General features: G+C 43.2%; 1 protein-coding gene and 1 long non-coding RNA gene across 23 annotated transcripts in view; one reads left to right on the top strand and one right to left on the bottom strand.

Moving 5' to 3' along the window:
* The window catches only part of SSBP2 (single stranded DNA binding protein 2), a 204963-nt gene extending 193108 nt beyond the window's left edge, over window positions 1-11855 (bottom strand). For 2 of the 10 annotated variants that reach the window (XM_074856733.1, XM_074856729.1), the window contains exon 1: window positions 11647-11854. In XM_074856733.1, coding sequence (XP_074712834.1) covers window positions 11647-11705 — 59 coding nt within the window. In that variant the 5' untranslated portion in view covers window positions 11706-11854. Of the gene's footprint in view, window positions 1-11646 lie in introns of all 10 variants that reach the window. The other 8 variants (XM_074856725.1, XM_074856734.1, XM_074856726.1 and 5 more) reach the window with 7 other exon arrangements.
* Window positions 11856-12227: 372 nt separating this feature from the next.
* LOC141937738 (uncharacterized) lies at window positions 12228-20031 on the top strand. Of its 13 annotated transcripts, none has more exons than XR_012627049.1 (4): window positions 12234-13232; window positions 13618-14907; window positions 16168-16314; window positions 16924-20031. It is a non-coding gene; the product is annotated as an uncharacterized LOC141937738 (long non-coding RNA). The 13 variants fall into 13 exon arrangements; XR_012627046.1 differs by having other exon boundaries at window positions 16603-20031; XR_012627039.1 differs by having other exon boundaries at window positions 12236-12673; window positions 13086-13232; window positions 16168-20031.
* Window positions 20032-27310: the final 7279 nt, after the last annotated feature.

The following is a 27310-nucleotide window of genomic DNA, read 5'->3' as shown; positions in this document are numbered from 1 at the left end:
CCTTTGACTTGCAATTCACATTCACAAAGCAGAATAAACAATACACACTGATTTAGGAGGGTTTCAGTAATAAACAATTAAAGGAGCCTAACAGTTCAAGACTTTCAATGGGAGTTGCAACCTTCACGTCCAGGGCAGCTTCAGATTCGGCAGCAGAGCTTCATTATTCCTAACACACATGATGAAATTTCATTAACTCATCCACACTCCCAACCACATAAATAGCATCTATCAACTCATCACCACCACCTCAATTCAAAGGCTGACCTAAACAGCAGTAATCAGGGCCATCCAAGACTGGCCCCCATTCTTTGCGGGTTAGCTGGGAGAGAAGAACAGTAAATAAAGCATTTAGCATGGAGAAAGCAAAGGGGCTTTGGTTTATCAAATCTCGCTGTTGCAATTACAAGGGTCTGATAAAGCACCACGACTTCCGTAGTAGGAGCGTGGGGTGGCATCCTTACTTCCAGCCTCATAAATCACAAAATATTTACGACACAATCATACAGCCTGTCAGGCATATGATCCATTTTGTCCTGAGACTGTCAAGAACAACATATTTATTAAGGAATTATAGTTCCATTGCTGCACTAAGGTATTTTCTCCAGAAAACACAGCCCTTCTCAGGGAAAGGCCAACATGACAGCACAGGCTGCCTCAGGTTGCCACTGATTTTGCTGTAAATTTTTTTAACCTATGAGAACAGTTTCCAAGACTAACACTGCCACTTTTTTAAAAGTATTATGTTGATTACCACTGAAAACATAGATAGTATTTTACCTCCCTCCACCTACCTGCAAAAATACTTAATCCCAACAGTAGAACACTCTAACCTCCAAACTCATCAGATGAATTTAAAAATGCATCTGCAAACAGCAAGACACTTTCAATCAAGATGAAAAAAATATTGGATGAAAATTGACGTATATATACTGATAACATTACTACTGGTAACTTCTTGTTTCTGTATTTTCAAAACAGTGGCTTCTTTCTAGAAAAATTATAGGGGTTTGGTTTTGCTTTAAGGTGAAATCTCTCCCAAAAGTCAGAGGGTCTGCAAATAAAATGAAAGTTAATATAAAACAGACAATGTGTAATGAGCACCTTCTTAGGTTAATTTTTTCTCCATGATTGAAATTCCCTTTCAAAGACAGTCTTTTATTTAGGAATGGGACATAAGAAGGAAACAAAATAGCCAAGCCTAAGTAACAAACCAGCACTTTCATTGACAATTTAGGCTTGATTACTCCAATCAAGAGTCTGAGGTTAACATCAAAGGTTGTACTTCAACTAGACCCATACAAACCTAGCAAAAAGTATTGGTAACATCATGGGCAGCTCCCAGTTAAATGCTTCTACCTGTACAACAGAACTTCACTCTGAAACAGAAGCCCAAAGGTATACTGTAAAGCCTAACAAGGTTGGGATCGAGCAGCCTGTGAATTCAATGCTAGGAGGCACTAGAGAAGATAGACAATCCTCACGATCCACAATCTCAGCTGACAAACTGTACCAGCCATCAGAAGTGTGACTTCTGACATCCAGATTTTTACAAATTGGTAATATCCTAATTGATACTTGCACAGGAAACAAAGTGGGGAAAAAAGTGTGCTCTCAATACACTTAGAAGGAAACCTAACCAGTCACTGTTCTTTCATGGGTAAGTCCAGCTTAAAGCTAAAACCCAAAAACTCCAATACATTTGCCTGAAGTAAGAGTACAAGCAATTTGAAAAGTCTACAGAAAAATAAATGGGCAACATAAATTAGATTCATTTACATTTTGTCTTTTTTATCATAAATGAAGCTCGTTCTGCCAAAACCAAGATGTGGATGTCAAAGCTGCATGCAGGCTGGGGTCTGGAGGAGCCAAAGGCTGGTACACAAGAGGCTCAGGTCACTCTGGGCACAGGGAATGGAGGTGCAAAGAGATGAGGAAGAGGAAGAGCTTCAAGGGGCCAGTTGTAAGGAGGCACGTTGGAGAGTAGGACAGCGAGATGTTTGTCAAGTGCACAATAGCCTAGATGTTAGACTGCTTTCTGAGAAAAATGAAACCCCAAAAAAAGGACCTGAACTTACTTAACTCTTCAAGTGAAAGTCAAACTCACACCACAGTATATGGTGAAGCTTTGCCACTGCATAGAAAAGCAAGTCACATAGACAGGCAGGCAGAAATTTGCTGTCCAACTTCTTTGTCCAACTGCCCAAGCACTCAGATGATGACCAGGAGTCAGTATTTTGGTCTGTTTACACATATTACATTAGTCTGGTATGGAGAAAACAAAGCCAAAAAAAAGAAACGGAAAAATCTTACCATGTCATAGCATGTATAAAATATTAAAAAAAAAAGAAGTAATTTTCATGCAGACATCAGCTTGACATTCAAAAAACATACAGAAAACAACTCCAGAAACAAATTATAAACACCTTCAGAATACAAACATAAGAGTCAACATTATCTGTCAAGAAAAAGAACCTGTCAGCTCAGTTTGGTTTACCTGGAAAGGAGATTGCACAGTGAGTAAGGAGGAACACATGGATGGCTTACTAAAAGTTAAGATATAAGAGTTTTGATTCTTAGCCTATCACATGACATCTATGTAAGCAAACTGTCTTCATAAAATTAAAAAATAGTGTACAGTTACATGACAAAAATAATGGAAGAATCATTACCAGTATGTTTCTACAAATGAGAAAATGTTTCAAGAAAGCTCTTGCTATCCTAAGCCAATTCCATTAATGAGTTGTATGTAGAAATACAAAACTATACATCATAAGTTGGGAAAGATTATAAGCCCTTTTGGGGACACAACAGAATAAGGAAAGTTAATAAGAGAAAATTCAATACAGACAAATGTAGAGTACTATGCTCAGGAATAAGAAATCAAATACACAAATATGAAATGGGGAATAATTGGCTAGGCAGCAGTATTGTAAAAAGAACCTGGAGGGCATGTGAACTGCAAAATGGATTATTTAAAAAAAAAAAAAAAAAACAACAAAAAAACAAAAACCAAACACACAAAAAAACAAAGCAAAACAAACACACCACAAACAGAAAACAGGCAAGTGTTCTAGGGAGTATTATCATCAGTGTTTTATATATAAACCCAAGTAGCATATATTACCTCAAAAAAGAGGTAATTATTTCCTTCTGCTCAGTTCTATGCTCTGATCTGGACATGCTACTAATAATATGGAGAAAAAACAAAAAGAGTCCAGAGGCAAGAATCACAGAAGGTCTAAAGTAGAAAAAATGACCCACCACAAAAATTTTCAGTTTGTATTTTTATATTTAACAAAGCGAGAAAGAAAAAAGCTAGGACACTTATAGTCTTGCTACTGCCACCTTTCAGCTTCTTAGAAAAGAACATTGTATGTTCTCATGTTACCCTCCTGGGACTGGCAGAGAGAAATATCCTAAAGCCTAGGAAAGCATGCAGAGAGGTCATCAAGGTTTCTGAATTAACACATTTGTTGCTATCTGAGGAAGATTTTCTCTTAGTAGTTGAAACAACAGCTTTGTATTACCTGACCACTACCTAAACAATCTGGACTTAGGGGTCTCTGACTCAACTGAGTAGACACCAAAAAAAAGAAACTTCCGTTTCAACTCAACCTGAAACACCACTCCTTCCTGTTCTGTTTGTACACCAACAAAGCAGGAACAAAGTGGCCGTAATCCCAAGCAACACAGCTGAGAAGCCTTGAAGTTGTAGCTATCGAATATTCATGGTAAAAACCCATCACAGCTAGAACCATCATCTAGCTGAAGCTTTTGCAGAAAACTCTTAAAAGCAACTGTTTTGAGCAGTTGCTAATTACCTGCACTTGCAGAGTACCACATTAGGCTGTGCAGGATCATGCCCTTTTCTGCACCCTGAGGGTTCACGGAGTGACTCTACCCAATTACAGTGCCACCCTGAATCGTACAATTATGTATTTGTAGTCACCCTCCCTAAGGGAAGCGGGCTGGCGAGGTCATGCTGTGTGTAAGTACACAACTGCCCACCATGGATAACTTTTGAGTTCATTTTCCAGTTTCAAGTACATCCAAAAAAAGAGCAGTCTCAAAAAAATATTACATTTCTACAAGTTGATTCAGCTGTTTGCTTTCACAAAAACACAGCAACATGACCTCAAGAAGATAGATGTTCAGGAAATCAGGCTTCACCCGTTCTGTAGCTCACCGGACTGCTTGTTTCCACTGTGCCCTGGGCTGAATCACAGTCTGTCCGAGGCAGAAGTGGTGTGCCATACCACGAGAGACGGCAGACTCCAGGGTGGAGGAGACCATGCTGCAGATGGGTCCTTCTGAGACCACCTGAAATGGTCCTCCATCTCTGGGTGTGCCACCGGATGGCTCTGTGTCATAAGCTACTCGGCTGAAACAAACTTTGCACAGGGGATGAATCATTTTCTGTGGCTCATCTTCCAGATGCCCGACATAATAAAATGGCATCTCATCCTTAAGAATCAGTGGCAAAAGAGATGATGGAAGTTGTATGTACATACCAGTGGTTTATGTGATGCTCAAAAAAAAAAAAAATCCAGGGCTACCCAGCTCAAATTGGGCACCCAATAATCAGCAAATATTTTTGCCTTTCACCTTTCTGCACCTTACTGTCATTTCTAAAACTGGCAGGCAGGCAGGAGTGGCTTAGTGCATATTTTTAAAGGTTTGTGAAAATCAAACACTATGGTGCTGGGCACCAAAAAAACAACATACTCTTCCTCTAGGAACAGCTGTATTATGAAACAGCAAGCCAGCCATAAGGCACATACCGCATGACAGCAAAATAGCAAATTATCAAATAGCTACTCATTATGAAAACAATGCTCTATTCTGCACAATAAAAAACCCAGAGTTTTTCCAGAGGAAAAAAATAAATCAGTGAACATGCAAATGAGAACAAAGTAAGAACAACACTTAGTATACATCCATATTTCCCAAGTTAAAGAGAACATTATTGAGAATGCAAGTACAACACCCAGACATTGCACTTGGGCACACGCAGACACACTATTCCAGCTGCTTTTGAATGGCAAATCATCTCCTTCTGTCATAAAGCTCTGACATCTCAGCTGAGCTACAGGTTTTAGGACTATCACACACCTCTCCGCCATTTCAGTCAAGTCAGTATTTCCTAAGGTATTTGTAGGTTTTATCTGGATGCTAAGACATGTTACCCCTTGGTCTCACAGGTATTTGCTGGCAGCAGAGGAACGGTCATTTTCTAGTACCTGGAGGGACAGTATGTTCCTCCAAACTTAACAAAAACCTTCCATTTCCTGACCTCTCTCCTTGAAGGCACTGCTGTCCTGAGTCTGCTCCCTGCTCCACACCAGGCCTGTTTTCCTTGTCTAGATGCACCAGCTCCCACCCAGATCTCTGATCCCCACGCCAGACCCCTTAAGGAGCAATTCTTTGTCTTGTCTCTCCAGACCAGCCATTTCCACCCCGATTCCTCCATTCTCCTTCAGGAGCCAAACCCCACTATCTCTACATCCTGGCAGCTCAGGGCTGCAGGCTCCAACTGCTCATGTTTACACTCCCCACCAGCACCCAGTCCATTTTTCCCTCCCCAAGCCACTCCTCTGATCCCAGTATCTGCTGCGCTCCCAGCAAAGATGAAATATTCAGCGATTACAGTTAGTAAGCCCTAAGCATATGCAAATTGATCTTTTTGAAAAGGCTTGTATCCTGGCTAAATTCAGATGCTTTGTCATGCAAATGGAAAAAGACACATCCCTGGAATAAAATCCCTCATCCTTTTTCAACTAGATTTCAAGTGTTTCAAAGGAGAGGGGTACTATTAGTCTTCCACGGTCAAAGTTGTGGGAACTTTTAAAACATTGGAAAACACATTTTTTCTCTGCCTAATTTTCAAAATGAGCCAAAGACATTTCAACCGAACTTTTACACACAAAGAAAACAAATAAATCAGCACAAGACTTATAGATGACATTGTAAGTTTTCCACCCAAACAGTAAATGTTTGGCAAAGTTTTTAAAATCTTGTTTGGATACTTTAATACTTGTGACATTATCGTATGCCTATAATTTAAGCAAAATGAATTATTAATAGACACCGGTTTCTGTTAACTACCGTCTTCTACAGCAGGATTTAATTACCCCTTAGCCAAGCCCGAATCATGCTCACTCTAGTCAAGAGTGCATCTGCTGTACCCAGCACATCTGAGTGGGCTCCAGAAGTCCTTGCTCTTCAGTAGCAAGTTTACTGGGCACTACAGACCCCATGAAAGCTCCAATCATACACCTCATAATGTTCATCATTAAGAAAAAGCACAGGAAAAAAAAACCAACAAACCTTACGCAATCAGACCTTTTGTGTAGAGAAAGTAATGCAAAAACTGAAGCTTTTTTTTCCTTGGTTCTTGCCAGTCCAATAAAGCACCTGTATGTGCTTAACTGTATGGAAACAAATATCCCTGCTGTAAGCAGTACACTTCAAAGTTGGACATGTATTTCAGGGCACTGCTATTCTGAAGTTATGTTTCTACCGTCCACCACACCTCTCGTTCTGACTATCAGCACCTGCTAAATCTCCACCCCAAAAGCAGTTATTCTTAGTGGCCTGAACTGCAACATATACATTATCTGAAACACCATCATAAACTGTCCAAGATACCTGTGCAGTGTGAAAGAGGACCTGAAGCACTGTGATCAAGAATAAATACTGATAAATACTATTTCCAGAACCTTCCCTTCTGTGAAGAGTATACTATTCTTCTAAAATGGGGAAAAGCTTTATGTTCGTAGACTCCCCGAGCAGTACGCCTGCAACTTTTACAAGTTAGACTTGATGGATGAAATCAGTGTACAAATGTCAAGCCTGAATTTTGTAAAACAGGTTGGATTAAACCAGCAATTTTGCTTTCAAAGCGGGGGGGGTGGGGGATCAATATATCTTTCACCACCTGAACCTTGAAAAATAGCTCACCATTTCCCAGGGATGAGCAGCAAATTTCTCACTGAAGCCAATTAATTTTAATCTGTATCTTATTTTTATGTAGTTTACAAACATTACAGTGGAAAAAAGTAACCTAACTATGTAAATTCATACAATGCTGTCTTTCCAAATTTGGAAAAAAAAAAAAAAAAACCAAAACGAAAAAAAACCCCAAAACCCACTCCTATCTTTAGAAATCCACAAATCCTCAAAAGCCCTTGAAAATCTCAGTCTTCCTAAACAGCAGCAGAATTACATGAGGAAAGCATTGGTGAGTTTTTCTCTATTTACAGAGAACTCTACTGCCATCAACAAGAAAATGACAGAAGTTGTGTAAATTTCACTCCGATTTCTGCTTGGGAAGAGAGATTTATCAAGGCAGGCACCCACACCACTCACATAAAGGAGCCGCACATCCGAACAGCCAACCACCCAAAACAGACTTGAGGGGAGACAACAAAGGAGACATCTTTCTTCTTCAAAGCAGCAGCAGCAAAGTGGAAAAGAAAAATGCCCATCTTCCCCCATGTGACCAACTGGCCAAGATCAAACTTAGAAGACATTTACAACTAGGGTCATGCAAAAAAACGGAGCAAGAATACTATGATAGCAGCAACCAAATATTCTCATTTTCTCTATGTCCTCTCCCACACCAAGCCGAAAATCAATCAATAAATTACTCTAATGCTTGCTTCTATGTTTTAATTTTGATCATGCATCCCTTTCTCTCAAAGTAGATCGCAGTCTCTAGTCACCCCGTTAGTGTAAATGCCTATAAAAGTCCTCTTTGAAAAGCTACATAAAATTTGTATAGTCTGGTCCTTCTTTCTCCAACACTAAGAAGTGTTTGACCATTCAATGAAATGTCAGCAGGTCCAAGCTCCTAATCTGAATTAACCCATTTAAGGAATAAGGAAAACAAAAATCCAAAGAGATACATTTGCTTATGAAGAGATAACAAAAGAGGATGTTTAGAAAAATTTTAGTCTTTTTCCTTTTACAATGTAGATGAGCCTTATTTGGCCCCGGCACAGCACTAGTGGCGGAAGAGCTACTGTTTAATACAACTTTCCCGTCCTTTATGCAAGAGGAATGGCCTGAACCCAAAATGAAGTCCCAGCTGTTCCAGAACAGGAGGAGGGGGCACAACAACACTTGTGATTTTTCTCTATTTTCTCTGCACCTCACAGATACCATATGTCTTCATTTTTTACCTAGCTGTGCTGGACTGTACCTCTCTGGCACAAAATTAGGCATTATTTTTCCCCGAATTCATCTATCCACACTTCACATGTGTTGTTAAGCTACATAATAGAGATAATTTACCCCAGAGGTCAGGCAGAAGGGACAAAGAGAAAGACCGTAAAACGAATGCCATTTTGGAACTGAAAATTTGCCAAGGGCTACTATAAATGACTTGCAAAACTTGTTCATTTTAATAGAAACTACATAACCTCAAAGGACATAAATGTTAAAGACAGCATATAGTGAGATACTGCACTACAAACATACTTGGCACTGGATTGGTCTGTGAAATATATCACATCCTTGATTACAAACATCCACACATATTTTACACACTTGATAATACTCTTTTCATACCGTAGTCCTGTCACTGGCACACATCCTCATGGGGAAGATACATGTTCCTTAATAATTAGGCCATCCAAACCCAAGGTAGTGGGGTTTTTTGTTTTGGTTTTTTTTTTTTTTTCCTGAATTATTACAACTGTATTTCAGAGATCAGTTACTGGCTACAAATTTTAGATTCTTAAAACCTTGAAAAAACATGACAGAGTTAAGTTACATGTTCTGTTCTAAAAACTTTCGAATTAAACATAATTATAATTTTGCTCTTCTTGATTAAATAAGTACTTAATGTGTCAGTCAAACATATGTTTTCTCTGTGGTTTTCAAATTAACAGTCTCATGCAGAAGTCGGAGCTGTATTTTTGTAGGAGCTATTTAATTCAATGGCAACTTTTTTGAGAAGAATAAGAACTCATGGATCACCTTGGGAGCAGCATTGCATGGCTGTAAAAAAATGCCATAAGAAAGAGAAAGAAAATGTAAACATGGCTTTTTGGATGTCAGAAAGAAAACATATGAAAATGGCAATGATGTGATCTGATCTAAGAAGAACTTGAAAAGATGTAATAGAAAAAAAATCTGGAATGTAGAGTATATAATGGTATTCCACATCATAAACCAAGTATTTAGTCTTTTTTTTTTTTTTTTCATTAAAGGAAAGGATGGTTATGGAAGCGGGAGGGGGGAAGATAAGAAGAAAAGAGTGTTTCTAAATTCCCAGTTGTGTTTATCCACTAGTAGATGCTACCAATAAGTTACCAATCCCTCAAGTTCATGACTTAAGATCAAACCATTGCAGTGTTTTGCATAAAATAATCTATACACAAGGAATTCACATTTCCAGCTGTTAGTTACAGTATGTGGGAGACAGTGTATTTAAATCGAACAGCACCATCTAGCAGGCCCCCCATAACTTTACTTAGAAGGGCAGTTGCTACTTGGCAATAGGTCAGTTTGGCAGGCTTGCCCTGAAAATTATTAAGCATTTTCATACCGCATGAAGTATGTGCTTTATGGCAGCAAGAATACAGAAGAGAAATCAGCTACAATGAAAGAAGATGACTGAAAACACAGTTTAAAGTTTCAGCCCCAGGACCTGAACAGTTGCGTGTGTGACTTGCAATGGGTAGTTTTTGCAACGTAGAATGAAAAGAACATGCTCTTCATCTGATCCGAAACACAGCAGCCCTATAGATTTACCTAGTCCCACAGTGCGATCCTATTGTGCCCTTCAGGAACTTACCAAGTGTACTGACAAACACCAGCAACTATGTAGCCCAAGAATACGGTTTAATTGTATAATTTTGCTCTACCAAATAAACAACGCTTCCACTAGCCACTTAAGCAATTATTCTTAAAATTATCCCTATACTGGGAGTAAGAAGTGACACCAGTTGATTAGATTTTAGTGCCCAAGCTGCATCTCCCACACCATCTCAGCATTTAACATTTGTCAGTGCTGCCTCTGTCTTCCTCCACCTTTCCATTGCAAAGTTACGTGTGAAATTTCCGAACATAACAACACTTTAAATTTCCCCTAGCATCTCCCTCTCCTGTAGCAACAGGGATGCCTGGCCTGCCGCTGTTCCAGGAAGCCTGCATGCCAGTCTGTGGAATTAGGAAGTCTCTAAAATACTGCAGGAAAAAAAAAAAAAAAACCACCAACGAAAAAAACCCCAAAACTTTTAGGTGAAGGTTCAAGACAAACTGCCTGAAGGAAAACTCATCAGCCGTGCCCGGAGTACTGAGTTAAACGCAATTCTGGAGCAATGCGATTTTTGCAGCGGATCGGTGCAGACGTGGTTTCTTGTCGGGGGTCTCCACCTCCGGACCCCCTCAGCAGCTTCACCCCGACCTTCCCCAGGCTGCGGCCACCTCCGATACGCTTCCTCCTCCTCCTCCCCCTCACACGGGCTTGTCCTCCCCCTTCACCACCGCTGCCTCCTCCCCGTGCTAACCCGGCCTCCCTCACGCCAAGAAGCTGCCACTACGGTACAACTTAAAGAGGCGCCGTCCATTCCAAAAACTCCTCTTCCTCCCCAATTCTTTCCCGCCTGCCCTAACCGCAGCGCAGCGGGAGGGAGGCAGCCCCGGGGGTGCCCGCCCGCCGCATCCCGCCGAGCAGCTGCGCGGGGGCCCGGTCCCCGCCGCTTCCCGCGGGCGCCGTCGGTCTCTCCCCGCTCCCAAGAGCCGTGCGTTTACACGGGGAAGAGAGAGGAAAATAAAGCAGCCCCGCGCGGTTCAGTTCGAGATTTTATCCGCTTTTATTCTTTTTTTTTTTTTTAACCCGGGAAAAGAAAAAAAAAAAAGAAGTTTTAGCAGGGTGTTTCGGCATCAGTGGAATTCAGGCCGGGGGGAGGGGGGCTGTGTGTGCGAGGGAGCCCCGTCGCGCACCGGTACCCCACCAAAAAAAAAAAAAAAAAAAAGGGGGGGTGCTCATGCCGGCAGCACCTTTGTTTGGCGGGGCGGGAGCCGGAGCGCGGCGCCCCCCGCCCCCCCCGCCGTGCGCCCCGGAGAACAATGCGCGGCGGGGCCGGGGCCGCCGGGCTGCGCGGTCCCGGGGAAAAGTTGAGAAGCGGCGAGTTGGGAAGCGGCGGGAGGCGGCCCCCGCCCCCCCGCCCCCCTCCCGCTCCCCGTCCCCGCCGCGTCCCCGTCCCCGGGCTCTTTGTTACCCAAGCTGTCCCGGCACCTTGCGCCGCCGAGCCCCGCGGAGGGCCCCGGGGGCAGGGGGAGCCCGGCGCCGCTCGGCCGCCCGCCCCGCGGAGGACCGGCCGCGGAAGGGAGCGGGGCGAGGAGTGGGGGGGAAGGGGGGCGGGCGCGCCCGCTACGGCCCCCTCACCAAACCGCCGCTGTCCCGCCGCGGGGACCTCCCCTCCGCGGCCTCTCCCGCCCGAGCAGCGCGGCCGCCGGCCCCCTCACGCCGACCCGGGCGGCGCCGGGCCCCCGCCGGTCGGTAGGTCGGTCGGTCGGTCCGTCCCAGCCTCCCGCCGCGCACCGCCCGTCGCCAGGAAAGTTACTTTGCGCGCAGGGTCGGTGCCCGCGTAAGGCGCGGTGCGCCCGCGCGGCCCGTCGGGCTGTACTCACTTCTCCCTGGCCTGACTGTCGGACGGGACGCTGCTGTTGCTCTTGCCTTTGCCGTACATGCCTGCAGAGAGCTCCGACTGTCACGCACCTGTCAACCCATCACAGCCTCCCCGGGAACAGCCCCGTCACCATGGAGACGCCGCCACACACACATCCCATTGGCCGGCCGGGCGGTGGGGCACGCCCCCCCCGCGCCGTGATCGACAGGCGGAGACCCGGACGGGCTGCTCCCTCCTCCTCCTCCTCCTCCTCCTCCTCCCCCCCCTCCCCCGCCCCCTCGGCTCCTCCTCCCCCCCGCCCCCCCCCCGCGCTCTCCCTTCCCCGGCGCAAGGGGGAATTAGAAACGGTTCTAGAAGGATTTTAAACAACCGGCTGTTCCGAGCGCGCGCCACCCGCCCGCCGCCGCTGCCGGCGAGGGAGAGAGCGGCGGCGACCGGCAAACTGCGGACCGGACTAGCTCGACAGCCGGCGCCGTCAGGCAGCCCGCGGCCTCCCCGCCGCCCGCCCGCCCTCCTTCTCTCTCCCCCTCAGCCTTCCGCGCAGCGCGCTGCCGCCTCCGGTCCCCCCGCCCGCCGCCGCCCCCCCAACCCCCCCCTCAGCTCCCCGCCGCGGCCGCCTGACGGAGCCCCCTCCGCAGCGGCTGCCAGACCCGAGTCACCTCAGGGTCCGCGCCCTGCTCCCCGCCTTCGGCCTCCTCAGGGGCCGCCGGGGTCGCCTCGCCCCGGCCCCTCAGAGCCACCCGCCTGGCCCGCACACACCCCCGGGGACCCCCGAGCCCCCCGCCCCCGTCGTCGGGCACCTCCCGCAGAGACCTGCCCGGCGCCCCTATTTCCTCAGCGCCGAAGGTCAAACCCTCCGCTGCCGGGGGGGCTGGGAAGGGTGAGGGGCTGGCCGGGGGGGCCTGCCCTGCGACGGGAGGGCGAGCCCCGAGTGGAGGGGACCCCGGCAGAGGTGTTCAGGCTCTCGTAGGCGAAGGGTGGTTTGGGCCTCGTGGGCTAGAGCCGAGACCAGCCTTTGGCGATTGGAGGTGGGGAGGAAACGTTTCCTGAACCAAAACAGCGTGTCTTAGAAATGCTTAAAAAAAAAAATCATCTAAAGAAAATTCAAGGAAATGCTTTGATTTTTTTAAAGGTACATTGCAAATAACTGTATGCTCCAGAGAGATGATAGGAAGAGGAGCAACCACTGGGACCATTTATTACTTGCTTTCTTCGAAGTACCCCGGTCTCTGGATTCCTTTTGCTCTTTCTGCTAAAGTATAATCCCAAATCTTGCAGATGTTGATACCTGCTTATCTTCACAAACGTGTGACTAATCTTGTAAACCTACTCACGTGTATAACCCGAGGGGGCTTTTAGTGTTTAATGTCAAGCCCTCAGAGCGTCTTTTTTTGGTCAGGCCAGGTTGTAAATATACCCATCTCCCCATTGTGTTGGCAGGCAAAGGTCACGAACAATAAGCACCACGCAAAATGCGAGGAGGGAAGTTGTACAAGGCATAGACCACCAGCATCTGTTTATCATTGTTGGAGCTGCAGGGAAAAAAAATTATCCTCTGGATTTTGAGCTGCTGGAGTGAAGGGAATGGTGAGTGAGGTGGAATTGTTGCGGGGGGGGGTGGGGTGGGGGGGGGTGGGGTGTTTAAGAGGGTATTAATGAGCGACTGGAACAAATTAGTGATGGAGTACCAGAGACAAGAGGAAGGAGCAAGAGGCTGAAGAGTCCGAGGTGGTTGTAGCCGCACATAGGCAGCTCCCTGCCACAGCACGGATTGTGTGGGATGTGTGCTTTTGCAACTCGCTGCAATAATTCATCAGATTAAAGCATACCGCAACAAAAGCCATTTTTTGCCAAAGTTGGTTGTGTGTCTCAGGCTTTCACCCCGCTATATTTTTTGTGTTAACAGGTCAGTGGGAGAGAGTGGTTGAAGTGGGGCTGGTGAAAGAAGTAAATTAGGCTTTTTTTTTTCTAGGCCCGCTGGCAGCAGTCACCCTGGCCTCCACATCATGGCAGGACCGAGGCTCCTGCTTATGTCCAAGTTACGCCAGCAAAACCACAGAAAGAACGATGAGCAAGGTGGCAACAGCAGGTTATGGTGGGAGAAGAAAGGTTGTAGGAAATGGCAGGAGAAAACGGTGGAGGAAGGAGTGAATGGAAGGGTAGGAGAAGCTAACAGGAGGAGGAGGCAAAAACGACCATGGGTGAGAACAGAAAAAGGAAAGAAGTACAAAAACAATGCACAGTGAATTTGGGTGATAGAAGGGGGGAAAGACTGGGGAGAGTATCTGAGAAGGGCACGTTAATGAAGTGTGAACAAAAGGGAGGTATTTTGTCCTCATTCATTCCTAGTAATGCTTACATGTCTTGTACCATGGAGTTCAGGTGGAGGCTAGCCATGTGACTGCATTCAGTGTGAATACGGGTAGCAGAAAATGGTACAAAGATAGAAAGGCAGAGAAAGAATCAGGGCAGAGAACAAAGGACTTGGGTAAAATATATAAAAAATAAGAGTTGCTTAGGGAAGGAAAAGAGTGAACATGGATATCCTTGGGCAAGCACACAAAGGACAGTTGACACTTACTTTGGTACAGGATCATCATAATCCAGTTTTCATCTAAATATTTGCTTGCCCTGGTGGAAGAGCCATTATCATCCCACCAGATACCTTGACTACCTCCTGTTCAAGGCTTTATGCTGCCACCCATCAGCCATAGTATCAGCACAGCTTTCTCATGAAACTGATAACAGTGGTGAGATCATTCCTGGGCAAGGCAGTCTTCTTTGCATCTTTTGTTTTTCTTCTCCTCCCTGCAAAATCTCTTGTTTTGTTTGCCTCAATAGTTTTGATTGTTTGTGGTTTGAAGGGTGGGGGGCTATTTTCAGAAGAAGGCTGTATCAGTGTTGTGTCAACCTTGTATGGGGAAAAGTTTTGTTCTGGAAAAGGATAGTGTTGAGGTGTTTCCTAAAAATGCGATGATGAGGTTGTTGTAATGTCCTTTGGATACGCATTCCATGACAAGATTTTCTCAGCTGAAAATGCTTTGTTCCCATTTTTCATGTGATTTGTTTGCATTCTTGTGATTTATTTTGGTCTGAAGGACTGCAGATGCCTTCCATGTTCATAGAACAAATCGTGATTTGGGGCAGAGTGGAACGAACTTTGTGAGGGCAGGGGTGCACACTTGGACATGAGTTCCCAACAACAGTGTTAAAACTCAATTCTCTTTACAGGTCTGGTTCCCAAGGTACCATTAACATTCAGGTGAACACTTTGTAATTTTCCTTAAAGATCTTTCAGTGGAAAATACAGAAATAGTGCTAGTACTTGTTTATCATGCATATGAAAAATAGAGCACAAAAAGGGATAAGGTACTGGTAGGACTCTGCTGTAGATTTGCCAGGCTAATGTTACAACTGCCTTTGCAGGAATGCTATCATGGTGCATTGCCTATCAGCACCACACAGACCTTATCATGTGTAAGTTCGCTCAGTAAGCAGGTAAATTAACATGAAAACATCCAAATAGTCTTACGAAGTTTTACATGTCATTAATTCTTTAAGTGTTTATACACATATAGTATCTGTGTATCTGTGCCCTTGCTCCAGTCATTTTGAGCACAAACACGGCTCTTAGCAGCAGCAGTTGTATCTCATGAAGCCAATACTGTAATTAATGAGATTTGAGGCACAAATACTGAGACAAATTTAAGTTTCTAATATCAGAAATGAAGATCCAGTCTTTGTTAAAAAAGGGGATGAGGGGTGGCAGTACTTTAAAGCTTCTCAGTCCGACACTGGAAAGGAATTCACAATGTATTTTTAGAGTGTTATAAAAATCTCTTACATAATGCTGATTAATTCTTAGGTTTTAGGGAAGAGCACTGGGCTTTGTGTATAAGAGTGTTGACCAGCTAAGCCACTAAAAAGGGCTGGTTTGGGCTGGATTTTTTTTTTTTAACTTCTTGGATACAGAAAGCTGCAATTATTCAATTATTACAGGATTTTGCTTTTGTTTGGGCGTGTATGAATATTTTTCTGGAAACTACGTCTTATTCTTGGAAGTCTTTATCATTTTAAAACATATGTTATGTTATATCACCCTGTCTGAGATATAGGGTAGCTACAAACTGGGTGGGTTTTTTTTTTCCCTCTTTCTTACTGCAGCTAGTTATGTTATGGATTAACGTTAAGAATGTCTGCAGTGAAACATTACTTGTGTGGCTCTGTAAGACTTGCTTAATGTAACTTATATTATAGAATCATGATTTTTCTCATACACTTACAGTAATATAGACAATTTCTATATAGTTCTGCCCGTTCTGTTGATTTTCAAAATCATCAATTAATCTAACTGGCAGGTTTCACTCAGCTCTTAACAAAGGGCTATTCAGGAAATTAAGTCGGTAAATGGTGCTCCCTTATTTTAGTTCTAGTTATGTACAGTTATCGTTGTGTAGCTGGAAAGATTTTTTTTTTTTTATATCATGGGAAAGCGACGCTTTTGTTTGGCCTTTTTCAACAGATACGTGACCAAGGCAGCTTTGAAGCCTTTCTGAAGAATCATTCCTCCTTCTGTAGTATGTTTAATCTTTCTGTGGAGTTTCTAACTATGAACCTCATTCTGCAGACTTTCTTTCTTGTGCCATACAGATGAGTAAGAATTGCTCAGGTGAGTGCGATGAGCCCTAAATCATTATTGGAGAATGAAGATAGGAGGAATGCATGAGTCACAAGTGCAAAACAAAAGCTTTACTTGTCCCTCTTTTCCAGTTGGAAGGAAATAAAAGTAATTATAGCTCAGTGGCAGGGAGGGATGATCCTTACGGGTCCCTTCCAACTTGAGATATTCTATGAACTCTATGATTCTAAGTCTCCAAGCAAGGCTGACTAATAACCTGTTTGCCGCCCAGATTTCCTGCCAGCAAGGACTCTCTCTTTCCCTCCATACCTTGTGTAGGTGTTTCTGCAGTTCCCCTGAAGGCGTCTCTGCCACCACAGCCAGCCAGTGCTGGTCTGCAGTGTTTGGTTGCCTGAACTCTTTCCTGCTGAAGGACACTTGCCCTGTGAGGTGCAGAGCAGGCCACAGAAGGGAGCAGGGGACATCGAGCACAGAGCTACAGGACAGGGAGAGGCACTGCTGTGCACCGCAACCAGCTGGAAGAATGTGCAATCTGCTGCAGTTACTTCTGTAACACAGTCTGTCCTTGCTTTCTCACTCTCATTCTCCCATGAAAGCTAAGTTACAGCCTTGCTTCCCCCTTGCACTTTCTTTTTCCAGTGAGAACCACAGTTTCCTCCTGTCTTTGGAGAGGAAGCAAGGATGCTTGCAGCCTCCTCTTACACAGTTTATCTATGAAGGGGCCAGGGAGAACCTGAGTATGTTCAGCTTAGAAATAAAACTTGGTAAGAACAAAACTTTCATTAGTTTATTGCTCTTGCTGACGATATATATGGTTGCTCTCACATGTAAGTACCCTGGCTTCCAATTTGCATACGCGAGCAATTCAGAGTATCGGAAATTATCTGTAAAGGGCACACAGTGACACACAGTCTGAATCTTGAGTTCATACGATGGAAAAAAACACATGTTTGTGAGTACCGGTTTCCTCCATATTTGCTCTTACAACTTCATTCTCTGGTGTCTTATGTGGTTTCAGATCTCCCTGATGCTATTTCCACCGGAGGGGCTTTCACAACATCTCGCTTGCTGGCTCTCGCACACAGACGCTCATGTGTGTGTCTTCTCTGGTGCTGGCTAAGGGTTGAACTCATGCTGTCTCCCGTGTAGAAAAGCTTAGATACGGTCTCCCTCTTCTCCCCAGCCACGTATTTCACTTCTGGAACTCAAATTGCTACTTTTTTGTCAAATTTGGTTGATAATTGGGTAATGGGTTAAAATTACGACTAACATACACATAAACACCCGCAGCATGTGGGATGGCTCTCATTTCTTTGGTTAGCATGACTAAAACTGGTTGTTTTAAGCTATCTGACTGAAACTATATGTTACCAGACAGCCCAGTCTATGGGGAAAAAAAAATTTTAAAAAATAATAGTACGTAGCCTCAGTTATTAATCATTTGCAGGATGGCTGAAAGTCACCGTTGCTGGTTCAGTGATGTGTCACATCAGGAATGCGACTCTTTGTGCTGTGTGTGCCAATAACTAGAAGAAAAACAGCTTGAAAAACGAGGATATAGGTGGATGTGAGGCTAAATTGGACCCCAGTCCTACTCTAAGCTCCACACGGGCAGATTTATCTTTGCATGATGTGGGTGCAGGGATTTGTGGGTAAGAACTTCACTGCTATGGTGCCTTAGCTGCCACTTTTAGCATTTAGTGCTATGCTAGAAAAACAAAACAAAACAACCCAGAAATCACATTAGCAGAATCAAAACTGCTTTTATTTTCAGGGTCACTACACTCAGCAATATGTTACGGAAGAAGGATGAACCCAGTATGGAGCTGCTGGTCCTGAGTTGGTTTGACATATGCAGACTGCTGTCAACTTCAATAGGCTTATTTAAAACATTTGTTTCTTTTGGTTTTAGGATTATGAAAATGCAATTTTGTGAAGCTATACCGATGAGGTTGCATACTGTGGGCTGTAGGCCTGGAGTTGCAGGTGTTGCACCAGCATAGCAGCAGAAAGGCTTTGGCTTTAGCCAGCAATTAGCCATTATTAGGGCAAATAACCTCTTCAGAACTCTCAAGATTTTTACATCTATTAAATTCTGTTCATAAAAAAAAGATTCCCAAGCAACCAATAACACTCAAAGTGAAGATCTGGGAAAATAAATGGCTGTGGCTATCATACTGTGACAGCTTTGGCAAACCTTTACACAGTTTTATAAAACAAACACATGTGATGTTCTATTCTCTGTGTAGGTCTTTACATTAGAAGTTCATACTTAAGGCAAAAGATGAATAAAATGGTTCTCTCTCTCTCTACGTATTTACTGAGCACATATTGGTGAATTAAGTATCATCCCAGTGGTGTACCGTATCAGCCATGCTCTACCAACACATTCAAACGTACAGTGGTTTTGTGGAACTTTTCTGCCTTCTTTTAGGTGTATAACTGCGGGAAGATGGAGATCATTTCAGCATGTATTGTGGGCTTAATTGTCAAAGGAACTAATTTCTCTGGATCTCAAGAATCCTAGAAAATAATACAAATGTCTGGGGGCTTGCTCTTCTTTTCAGCAAGTACGAACTGTGCCGATGGTCTCCGATAGCCGAGTGTTATTTCATTTGCTTTCAACACCAACATTTGAGCTTCTTCTGCTTTTTATGAACTATTTAAGGTTTTCATGTTCAGTTAACAATAGATATATTTAAAAGTGCTAAAATTTCACTCTGTTTTGGACCTGGGGCCCAAGGAGAGCGTGGTAACGATTAAAAACACTGGCACATACCAAATCAAAGTTATACCAGATCTAACTGATTGTTTAACAGCTGGCCAATAGCAGTGTTAAAAGTGAGAAAGAAAACCACAGCATTATTCATTCATTTGTACTTATATATGTTTTGTTTCTCTTAAACTTCCAAGAGTTCCACAGATTAATAAATGAACAAAACCATTACAGGAATATAGTCCGCAGAACCTTTCCAAAAATCCAGCAAAATAACATGGAAAATTGATTTAAAATGCTTGATAGTGTATGAAACCAAGGGAAAAAAAAAAAAGTAAGATAATGTTGCTTATTTCTCGCACAGGCTTTCACTGAACCAAAAGTAGATGGAACTTGTTTATTTCTCAGTCTCAGGTAATACTGCAGAATTTGTGTTGTGAATATTCTTTGGCTTTTCTTGGGTAACTGGGAGATAGGAGGAACTACAGCAAATTCAGTCCCTGTTACAACCATGTGTTACAGGCACAATCACACCAGAGGGACCAAATGACAACCTTTTCATTCTGGGTTCTGTATGGGTAAAGAAGGGTAAAGCAGGGTTATAATGGGGTGTAGGCAGTGTCACAGCACTGAGGATGTGCTAGCTTGGGAGGGGAACCCTTTGACTCTAAATATCTTCTGTGATAACAGTACTGGGGGATTGTGAAGATAATTTGCTACTTAAGTTCATCTTTGGTTCAGTATTTCTTGGCTTCTGTTTTGAATAGGTAAACAGGTAAAAGGCAAGCATACCCTGTAATGTTAACACGTGAATATTGTGTTAGAGATTTGTTTTGGGTTTGTGCAGCAGATTGTTTTGTGAGACAGAGCCCTTTATAGAAACCAGACTATTACTTGTGTTCTTTGGCATTTCCATTTATAAAAGCAACTCATGTTTACACACACGCGCGCGCACACACACACACGTGATATTGTTCATATATATTGTTCATCTGGTAAGGAAGAAATAAAAAAAGAAATTGATACCAGTCTGCATATGTGTTCAAAAGCTTAGTGAATTCTTCAAGCTCTGCTGTGGATCAGATTTCATGAAACTGCAATAAAAAAAATCCTTTTTTACCTTGTCTTTGTGTGTTCTGAGGTGGGTTTGTAAGGTTTGAATTACTAGGTAATCACCAGGAAGTCTCCTTTTCATGAGCCTGCAGCTGGGAAATGGACAGTTTAATATTAATGGAAAGAACAAACTCTCCTTCTTTCTCTCCCATTTCTTTTCTGCACTTCTGCTTCATCATTTTCTCCTCTCAGGTCCCTATCCTGAAATTGCCTTTCTGAAAGTCTAGGAGGAACAACAAAGCAAGAGTAGAGCCTAGTTTTTCAGAATCCTGTTTACTGACATCAGTGAGTGTCATATGACACTAATTTATGAATATTCAGGACAGAAAAATCCAATTCATTGATGTATCTGCAATTATTTATTCAACTAAGAAACTAATACTGCATGAATCTGCAGACTTTCCTTCTGAAATACGTATGAAATGCTCTGCCATCACCGTGCGGGGGGGAGGTATGGAAATAATCACTTCTGGCTTCTAAAAGAAGGAAAATATGAAAACGTTTATTGAAAATGAATAGGCACAAATGATTGAGCTTTAATAGAAGTAAACAGTAGCAGAGTGTCTGTAGTATGGTGCATATCCACACCTGTGCTGTCTGTACAGCATGAATGTCTTTAGGATGCCATTGGCTTCCATCCTCTTAACGATGTATCTGGGAGGGTTTCTGGATAATACACCTTCCACTGCTGTTTGCTTCTAGACCCATTCTGGCCTCACTTTCAAACAGTTGAGCAAGGAATTGGAAGTTAATTGCTGAAGTTTAGCACATCAAAATTTTTTAGATAAAAGGATACTTACTCATACTCTTTCTCATTTAAGCCAACTGCTGGAAATCCAGTGTGATGAATGAGAGAGGGCAATGCCAATGCAGGGTCTCCAGGGACTGCTAGGTCCCAGGCAAACATAAAGTTAACCCTCTTCAGGTTTTCTAGCAGAAGGGAGCTTTGCACGCAAAGGGATGTGAGAGCCTGCTGGGAGACTACAGAATTCACGGGACTGGACTGAACTGAGAGCTCCAAAAGGTTTCCCGCTTCTCCATTTCTGGATATAAAGGGTATATTTGGATAAAAACCTTTGCTGACGACTTCTCTGCTGGTTGAGTTATGCTTCCCATGTCTAAGTCTGGTGGTGTTACTTAGGGAGCTGAACTGAATGAGCTCTTCTGTCCTCTTGTTTTGGCCCATGAGAGATTTGTTTATGCAGGCAGAGCGGTTCTCAGGGTTGAAGCCACTTGCTTTCTCCCTAGGTGGTCTTTCTGTCCAATGAAGGGTGGTACTGTGGGTCTGTGAGGAGAATCAAGTCCTGGGCTGAGCAGCTGGAACAGGGAAAGTTACAAAATGAAGTCCTGAACAAGGGAACAGAGATGCCTTAGGGCTGTATTAGAAACTGGCTTCTCCCATCTGTTCTCTCCTGTTCAGTTCCCCACATACTTACCGCTGGTAGTCTGGCTGGTATGGTAGTTTCCTAGGATATCTGAGTAAGAAGCCCGAAATTTAAGGTAAATTGTGTTATTTAAAGTATCTTTCTTTTACTGTTTTTCATACCCAAGGTCAAAATTTATAACCCAGCTTCATGATGCTTACCTGACCTGTGGTAGTCTTTTTCCCCTGGTGATTTAAAAGCGGGCTTGAGAAGCAGAGATGTTTTAATTCCTTCCTTTTCCTTTTATTTTCTTTTTTTTTTTCTTTTTAATTCTCTTCTGCACTTAAAAAAACCCCCAAAACATTCTTCCAGCAGCATGAGATATGTCTGACTACTGCATCCCCAGGTATAGATTTTAGGAAGGAAAGAAGTGGTGCATTTTTGATCTGACTGTTGCTAATATGCAAGAGTTCAGGGTAGGAAGGCAGCTCTTGAGAAGCTCCTCCCTGTCCTGGAAGGGCCTCATGTCCAATTCTGACAATTTACTTAATTCCAGGCATTGGTAAACAAACAGGGATGTGGAAGGGCATGTATATGAAAGAGGAGGACTTTTTAATCTCGCAAGCTGGCCTCAGGGGTTTTGGTTCAGAAACAGACAGGAGTTATATAGAATTCCCAGAATGCAGCTGGTGCACCCATAACTGCATTGGCTATAATAGGATTTTTTACTGTGCTAGGAATGAAATATCGGGATCTCATTGTTATCTTTCCTTGTGCAGCTGTAAAGAATTTATTTGTGACTTTTACAATATCCAGAGGTGGTTCCTTTGTACCCTTTTTCAATAAAGTTGAAATGCCAAAAGTTTTTTAGTTTCTTATTACTCTCTTTGCCCAGTACAAAACCCTTGTAGCAATCCTGAGACTGGCACATCTGTCCTATCGTGAACCTTTTCTGAAAGAGACCATTTTAATTTTCCTGCATAGCTGGTCTTTCTAATGTCATTTTTAGTTAGCCCCAATATCGAGTCATTTCTAGCACGTTGAGTTCAACAAGCTCATGCCAAACTAGCAAGACATTTATTAATGGTTCTGAAAAGCTACGTTATTTTATCTATTCTTGACAAGACTCTGGGTCATACCTCAGATTTTAGGCATTCTCTGTTCAGTGTATTGAAATGTCTTGTAAGCCTGAAGTGTCCCACCTTAAAATGGAAAAAATGTCATACATGACTGTGGGGATAAAAATGTTTCACTATAGGAAAGATATCTCAATTGCCCAGAATACTAAGGGATCAGGAAGCCATTTCATTTCCACATGCTAGCTTTTTCCCTGGTCTTTTTTTTTGTGAGACTACCATTTTTTAAAGAGTTTGGCCCTGATTTCTCATTGTCTTAAGTGGAAGCAGGAGAAGGCACTTGATGTGACTTCCCAAATACTCCACTTTCCATCATCAGTTTGTGGCTACTCATAAGAATTGTTCTGGATTTGATACTGCTGTTTGAGCGTATTGGATCCTGACAAACATAATGCTTTTCTTAAAATCTGTCACTGTTAAAGGTAACTCTCATGTTAATGGAAACGATAAATTAATCCAGCAAAGAAATGCACAATAATAAAGAGAGTCCATTTTAGATTATACTTCTCCCTGCATACTGATTCCTTAACATCAATTTTAAGAAATACCTTTTTTTCCACTGAGACTTCTTTTTACTCTTTCATTGACTTTTATGAATCCCCCTTCACCTCCATAGGTGCTTGTAATGTCTAGGGAAACAATAAATTTTAAATTCAGATGTAGCAGGTCTGATCATGTTGTCTATTCATGAGTGAGTTTTCTATTGAAACCAGGACTGCTGAGGAGTAAGGAAATAAGAAACTTCAGATTTTTGGAAGGACATGAGGAAAACTGTGAAGAAAAATCTTTCTCTTAACCCCTTCCAGTGAATCTACCACACACATACATATGTCTCTCTATCTTCAACAGCTATTACCCAACAATCTCCTTCTCATTCAAGAAGTACTTGGACAGATGGAAGTCAAAACAGTAGGGGACTAATAAACTGTTTCAAGGTTCCCAAATTAGGTCTGCTTAAAAATAAAAAAATAATTTATAAATGCTAGCATCCAATCGGAGTGTTGCCACTGATTTCCATGGTTCTGGCAGTATCTGGCTTCTAACACAAATACAAATGTCGTAATTTGTTTTCCATCCCCTCTGATGTCAATGTAAACAATCTTTTGGATGGATTTGGATATTTCTCTGCATGAGTATGAAGCCTAACTCAACAGTATTGTGTTAGTTTATGAGAAGCAGAAGGGGAATCTGACAAGTTTAGTGACATTGTCCAAGCTATCTGAAACGTAGAAAATGTCTTACATAATGAAAAGCATATTAGAGTTTAAAATACATTCTATATTCATTGTTTAAATGTACAGTAGAAGACAACTATGTCAAGACTTGAGCTAAAAATGACCAAGCCAAAGCAAAAGGCATAGAAATAGTCAACATGTTTCATACGATTCACTAAGTCTTCTGAAGTTATTAAAATGTTTTTTGATGATATTGTCTTTTCTCTCATGAGAAAAGTCAGTTCATATAGGATCATGTACAATACTCAGAGGAGGCAAGATTCATTACTATTCTTTTAAGAATAACCTGATGCATCTTTCCCTGAATATATATATATCTCTTTGCTCTTGTCTTGCAATTTGAATTGGAATTCAGTCAACTGCATTTCCCAAGGAAGTCTTACATTCAGACCCAAGTTAGCAAAAGTATTTGTTTACTGCTTACAAACTATTAGTATCTTTTGACAGAGGTCTTTAAGCCCATTTTTTAACTGACTTACTGGAAGTATTTTAGGAGTTATTTTTTCAGAAACAGTTCAGGCAAGCAGATGAACATAAGTGGGCATTGTGTATAAAAGTTGCCCATTTTGCTGTTCCAGGTGCTGCACTTGGTGTGAGAATTCAGGGGCAAGTATGCCTTGTAACAAAGGATGCTCCAGCATACCACGGGCAGCACAGTATTTCTGTCCTTGCCTGTAGGCCTGGCTCTTAATTTTGAAGTCCAGTCACTTTGTGCTCAGCTAACAACATTGTTTACCGCAAAAGGCTCAGCAAAAACTACTGCTAAAATTGTTCAGTGGCCAGTTGTGTTTTTTGAAATTAGTTTTCAGACTGAGTAGCTGCCTGCTGTGAGGAGGTTTACGGTAGACTGTCTCTCCTGACTGCCAGAAGTTGCCTAGGACCTTTTCATGCACAAGCAATGCATTTTAAAATATGCACTTGCTTAGGCACATTATTATTCTAAATGTCTTGAAGTTATGTTCTCACTCTTTGTCACCATAGAAATGATTATACAATTACTTACCAGTATTTCCAAAGAAGGACTGCCTGTGTATCTGGATACAGATACAATGGCTCTCCAAGGCATTGAAGAATTCACAGAATTCTAGAACAGTTTGGGTTGGAAGGGACTTTAAAGATTGTCCAGTTCCAACCCCCCTGCCCCGGGCAGAGACACCTTCCACCACCCAGGTTACTCAAAGCCCCGTCCAACCTGGCCTTGAACCCTGCCAGGGAGGGGGCAGCCACAGCTTCTCTGGGCAACCTGTGCCAGGGCCTCACCACCCTCACAGGGAAGAATTTCTTCCTTACATCTAATTTAAATCTGCCCTCTTGCAGTTTAAAACCGTTACCCCTCATCCTATCCCTACACCCCCTGATCAAGAGTTCCCTCCCCATCTTTCCTGTAGCCCCTTTAAGTCCTGGGAGGCCGCTCTAAGGTCTCCCCGGAGCCTTCTCTTCTCCAGATGAACACCCCCAACTCTCTCAGCCTGTCCTCACAGGGGAGATGCTCCAGCCCCCTGATCATTTTCATGGTATCCTCTGGATTTGCTGCAACAGGTCCATGTCTTTTTGATGTTGGTGCCCCCAGAGCTGGACACAGCACTGCAGGGGGGGTCTCATGAGAGCAGAGTAGAGGGGGAGAATCCCCTCCCTCGCCCTGCTGGCCACACTTCTCTTGATACAGCCCAGGACACAGTTGGCTTTCTGGGCTGTGAGCACACATTGCTGGGTCATGCTGAGATTCTCATCAACCAGCACCCTCGAATCCTTCTCCACAGGGCTACTCTTGTTCCATTCTCTGCCCAGCCTGTATTTGTGCTTGGGATTGCCCTGACCCATGTGCAGGCCCTTGCACTTGGCCTTGTTGAACTCCATGAAGTTTGCACGTCCCACCTCTCCAGCCTGTCCAGGTCCCTCTGGATGGCACATCCCCTCCCTCCAGCCTGACGACCACACCACACAGCTTGGTGTCATTGGGGAACTTGCTGAGGCTGCACTCGATCCCACTCTCCATGTCTCCAACAAAGATGCTAAATCACGCCAGTCCCAACCCCGTCCCCTGAGGAACACCACTTGTCACTGCTCTCCACTTGGACATCAAGCTGTTGACTGCAACTTGAGTGTGACCAAAGAATATTACTTGACTGCAAATAATAGACCATCTCATCACTACCCAGGCCCTAGCAGGAAAGGAGCAGCCACCAACCAGGCAGACCAAACACATTTTGAAAGGAGCAGGCAAGGCTGGCTGTGGGCATGTCCTCTTCCAGCTGCAGCTTTAGCAGCTGGAGAAAGTGGCGCCGTAGCATGGTGCCCTGTTGCTGTCACCCCTCCACGGGTTGTGCTTCCAGGTCTGCCAGGCAAGCTGCTTCAGAATGTGCTGCTTAAGCCATTTTAGTCAAAGCTATCCCCCAATTACAGCACAAGCCATATAGATGCAACACAACGTGAGCAATGCTGGTATTTCAGGTGCAGCAGAGGACCTGTGGGCAGATGTTCTCACTGTACTTGCATGTGCAATGGCATCTGGGAGCACTTTGTACAAAAAGGGTATGTGGATCACTCACACCCTGTGAACTTCATCCCTTTTGGCAGCTTCAGTGTTAAGTTGAGGTGGCGAGCACTTGCTCATGGTTTAGCCAATATTCAAAGAGCAGATATTTTACACTTAAATCAACCAGGCTGGTTTTCTGTTTTCATTCCTTTTTTTTTTTGACCACTTGATTGAACTGCATGCAGCAACACACAAGACTCATCTTTAAGATACTTCCTATTTCACTGAATAGTATTATACAACATATTCACTCTCTTCAAACCTCTTTCGAGTTCAATTTTGATTTCTGCCCTGCTATTATATTCCTCAGTGTTTTGTCTATAGAAATAACCTTTTGTGAATCTTGAGTTCAGTGCCCAAATTCCCTACAAGTTCTAAGAATTCCCTTCTCTGAGTAGTACATGAATTAAAGACACTGAAGAGAGCCCTTTCAAATTGAAATACATAAAAGCAAATGGGAATATAAAAACACAGAATGCAAACAGAAAAATGCAAACACAAATGCTTTCCATAACACACTGGAAAGCAAATGAAAGGGTAAGGTTTTTGACAGAGGAAAGCAATTGTCTAGGAAAATAAAAATTATAAATCTTTAGAAAGGAAGATTTGCGGTGTTTTTTTCTGAAATGGGGAGAAGTATTACTGGACAAGGTCTTAAAGTTCATCAGATGCTGTGCTAATTTAAGAGTCTTAAAGAGCAGACATTGTCTGTCTGTCATGCAGTTGTATGTCTGTCAACTGTCTGTTAGGTTGGGGCTCTAGAGGATCCCAGATGTGCCAGTGGAATCTCAGGAGCCAAAAACCTACCCAAACTGTCTAGGATTTTTATTTGTCTTGATTTTTTTTTTTTTTTTTTTCTGGCAAGTTCAGAAAGGTTAATGGAAACAACTAGTTAAGAGTAAAGTTGGACCTAAACTGTTCATTAC

This window comes from Strix uralensis, chromosome Z, assembly GCF_047716275.1.
Source record: "Strix uralensis isolate ZFMK-TIS-50842 chromosome Z, bStrUra1, whole genome shotgun sequence".
NCBI classification, from domain to species: Eukaryota; Metazoa; Chordata; class Aves; order Strigiformes; family Strigidae; genus Strix; species Strix uralensis.
Note: the sequence above shows the minus strand (reverse complement) of the source record. Positions and strands in the feature narration are given on the sequence as shown.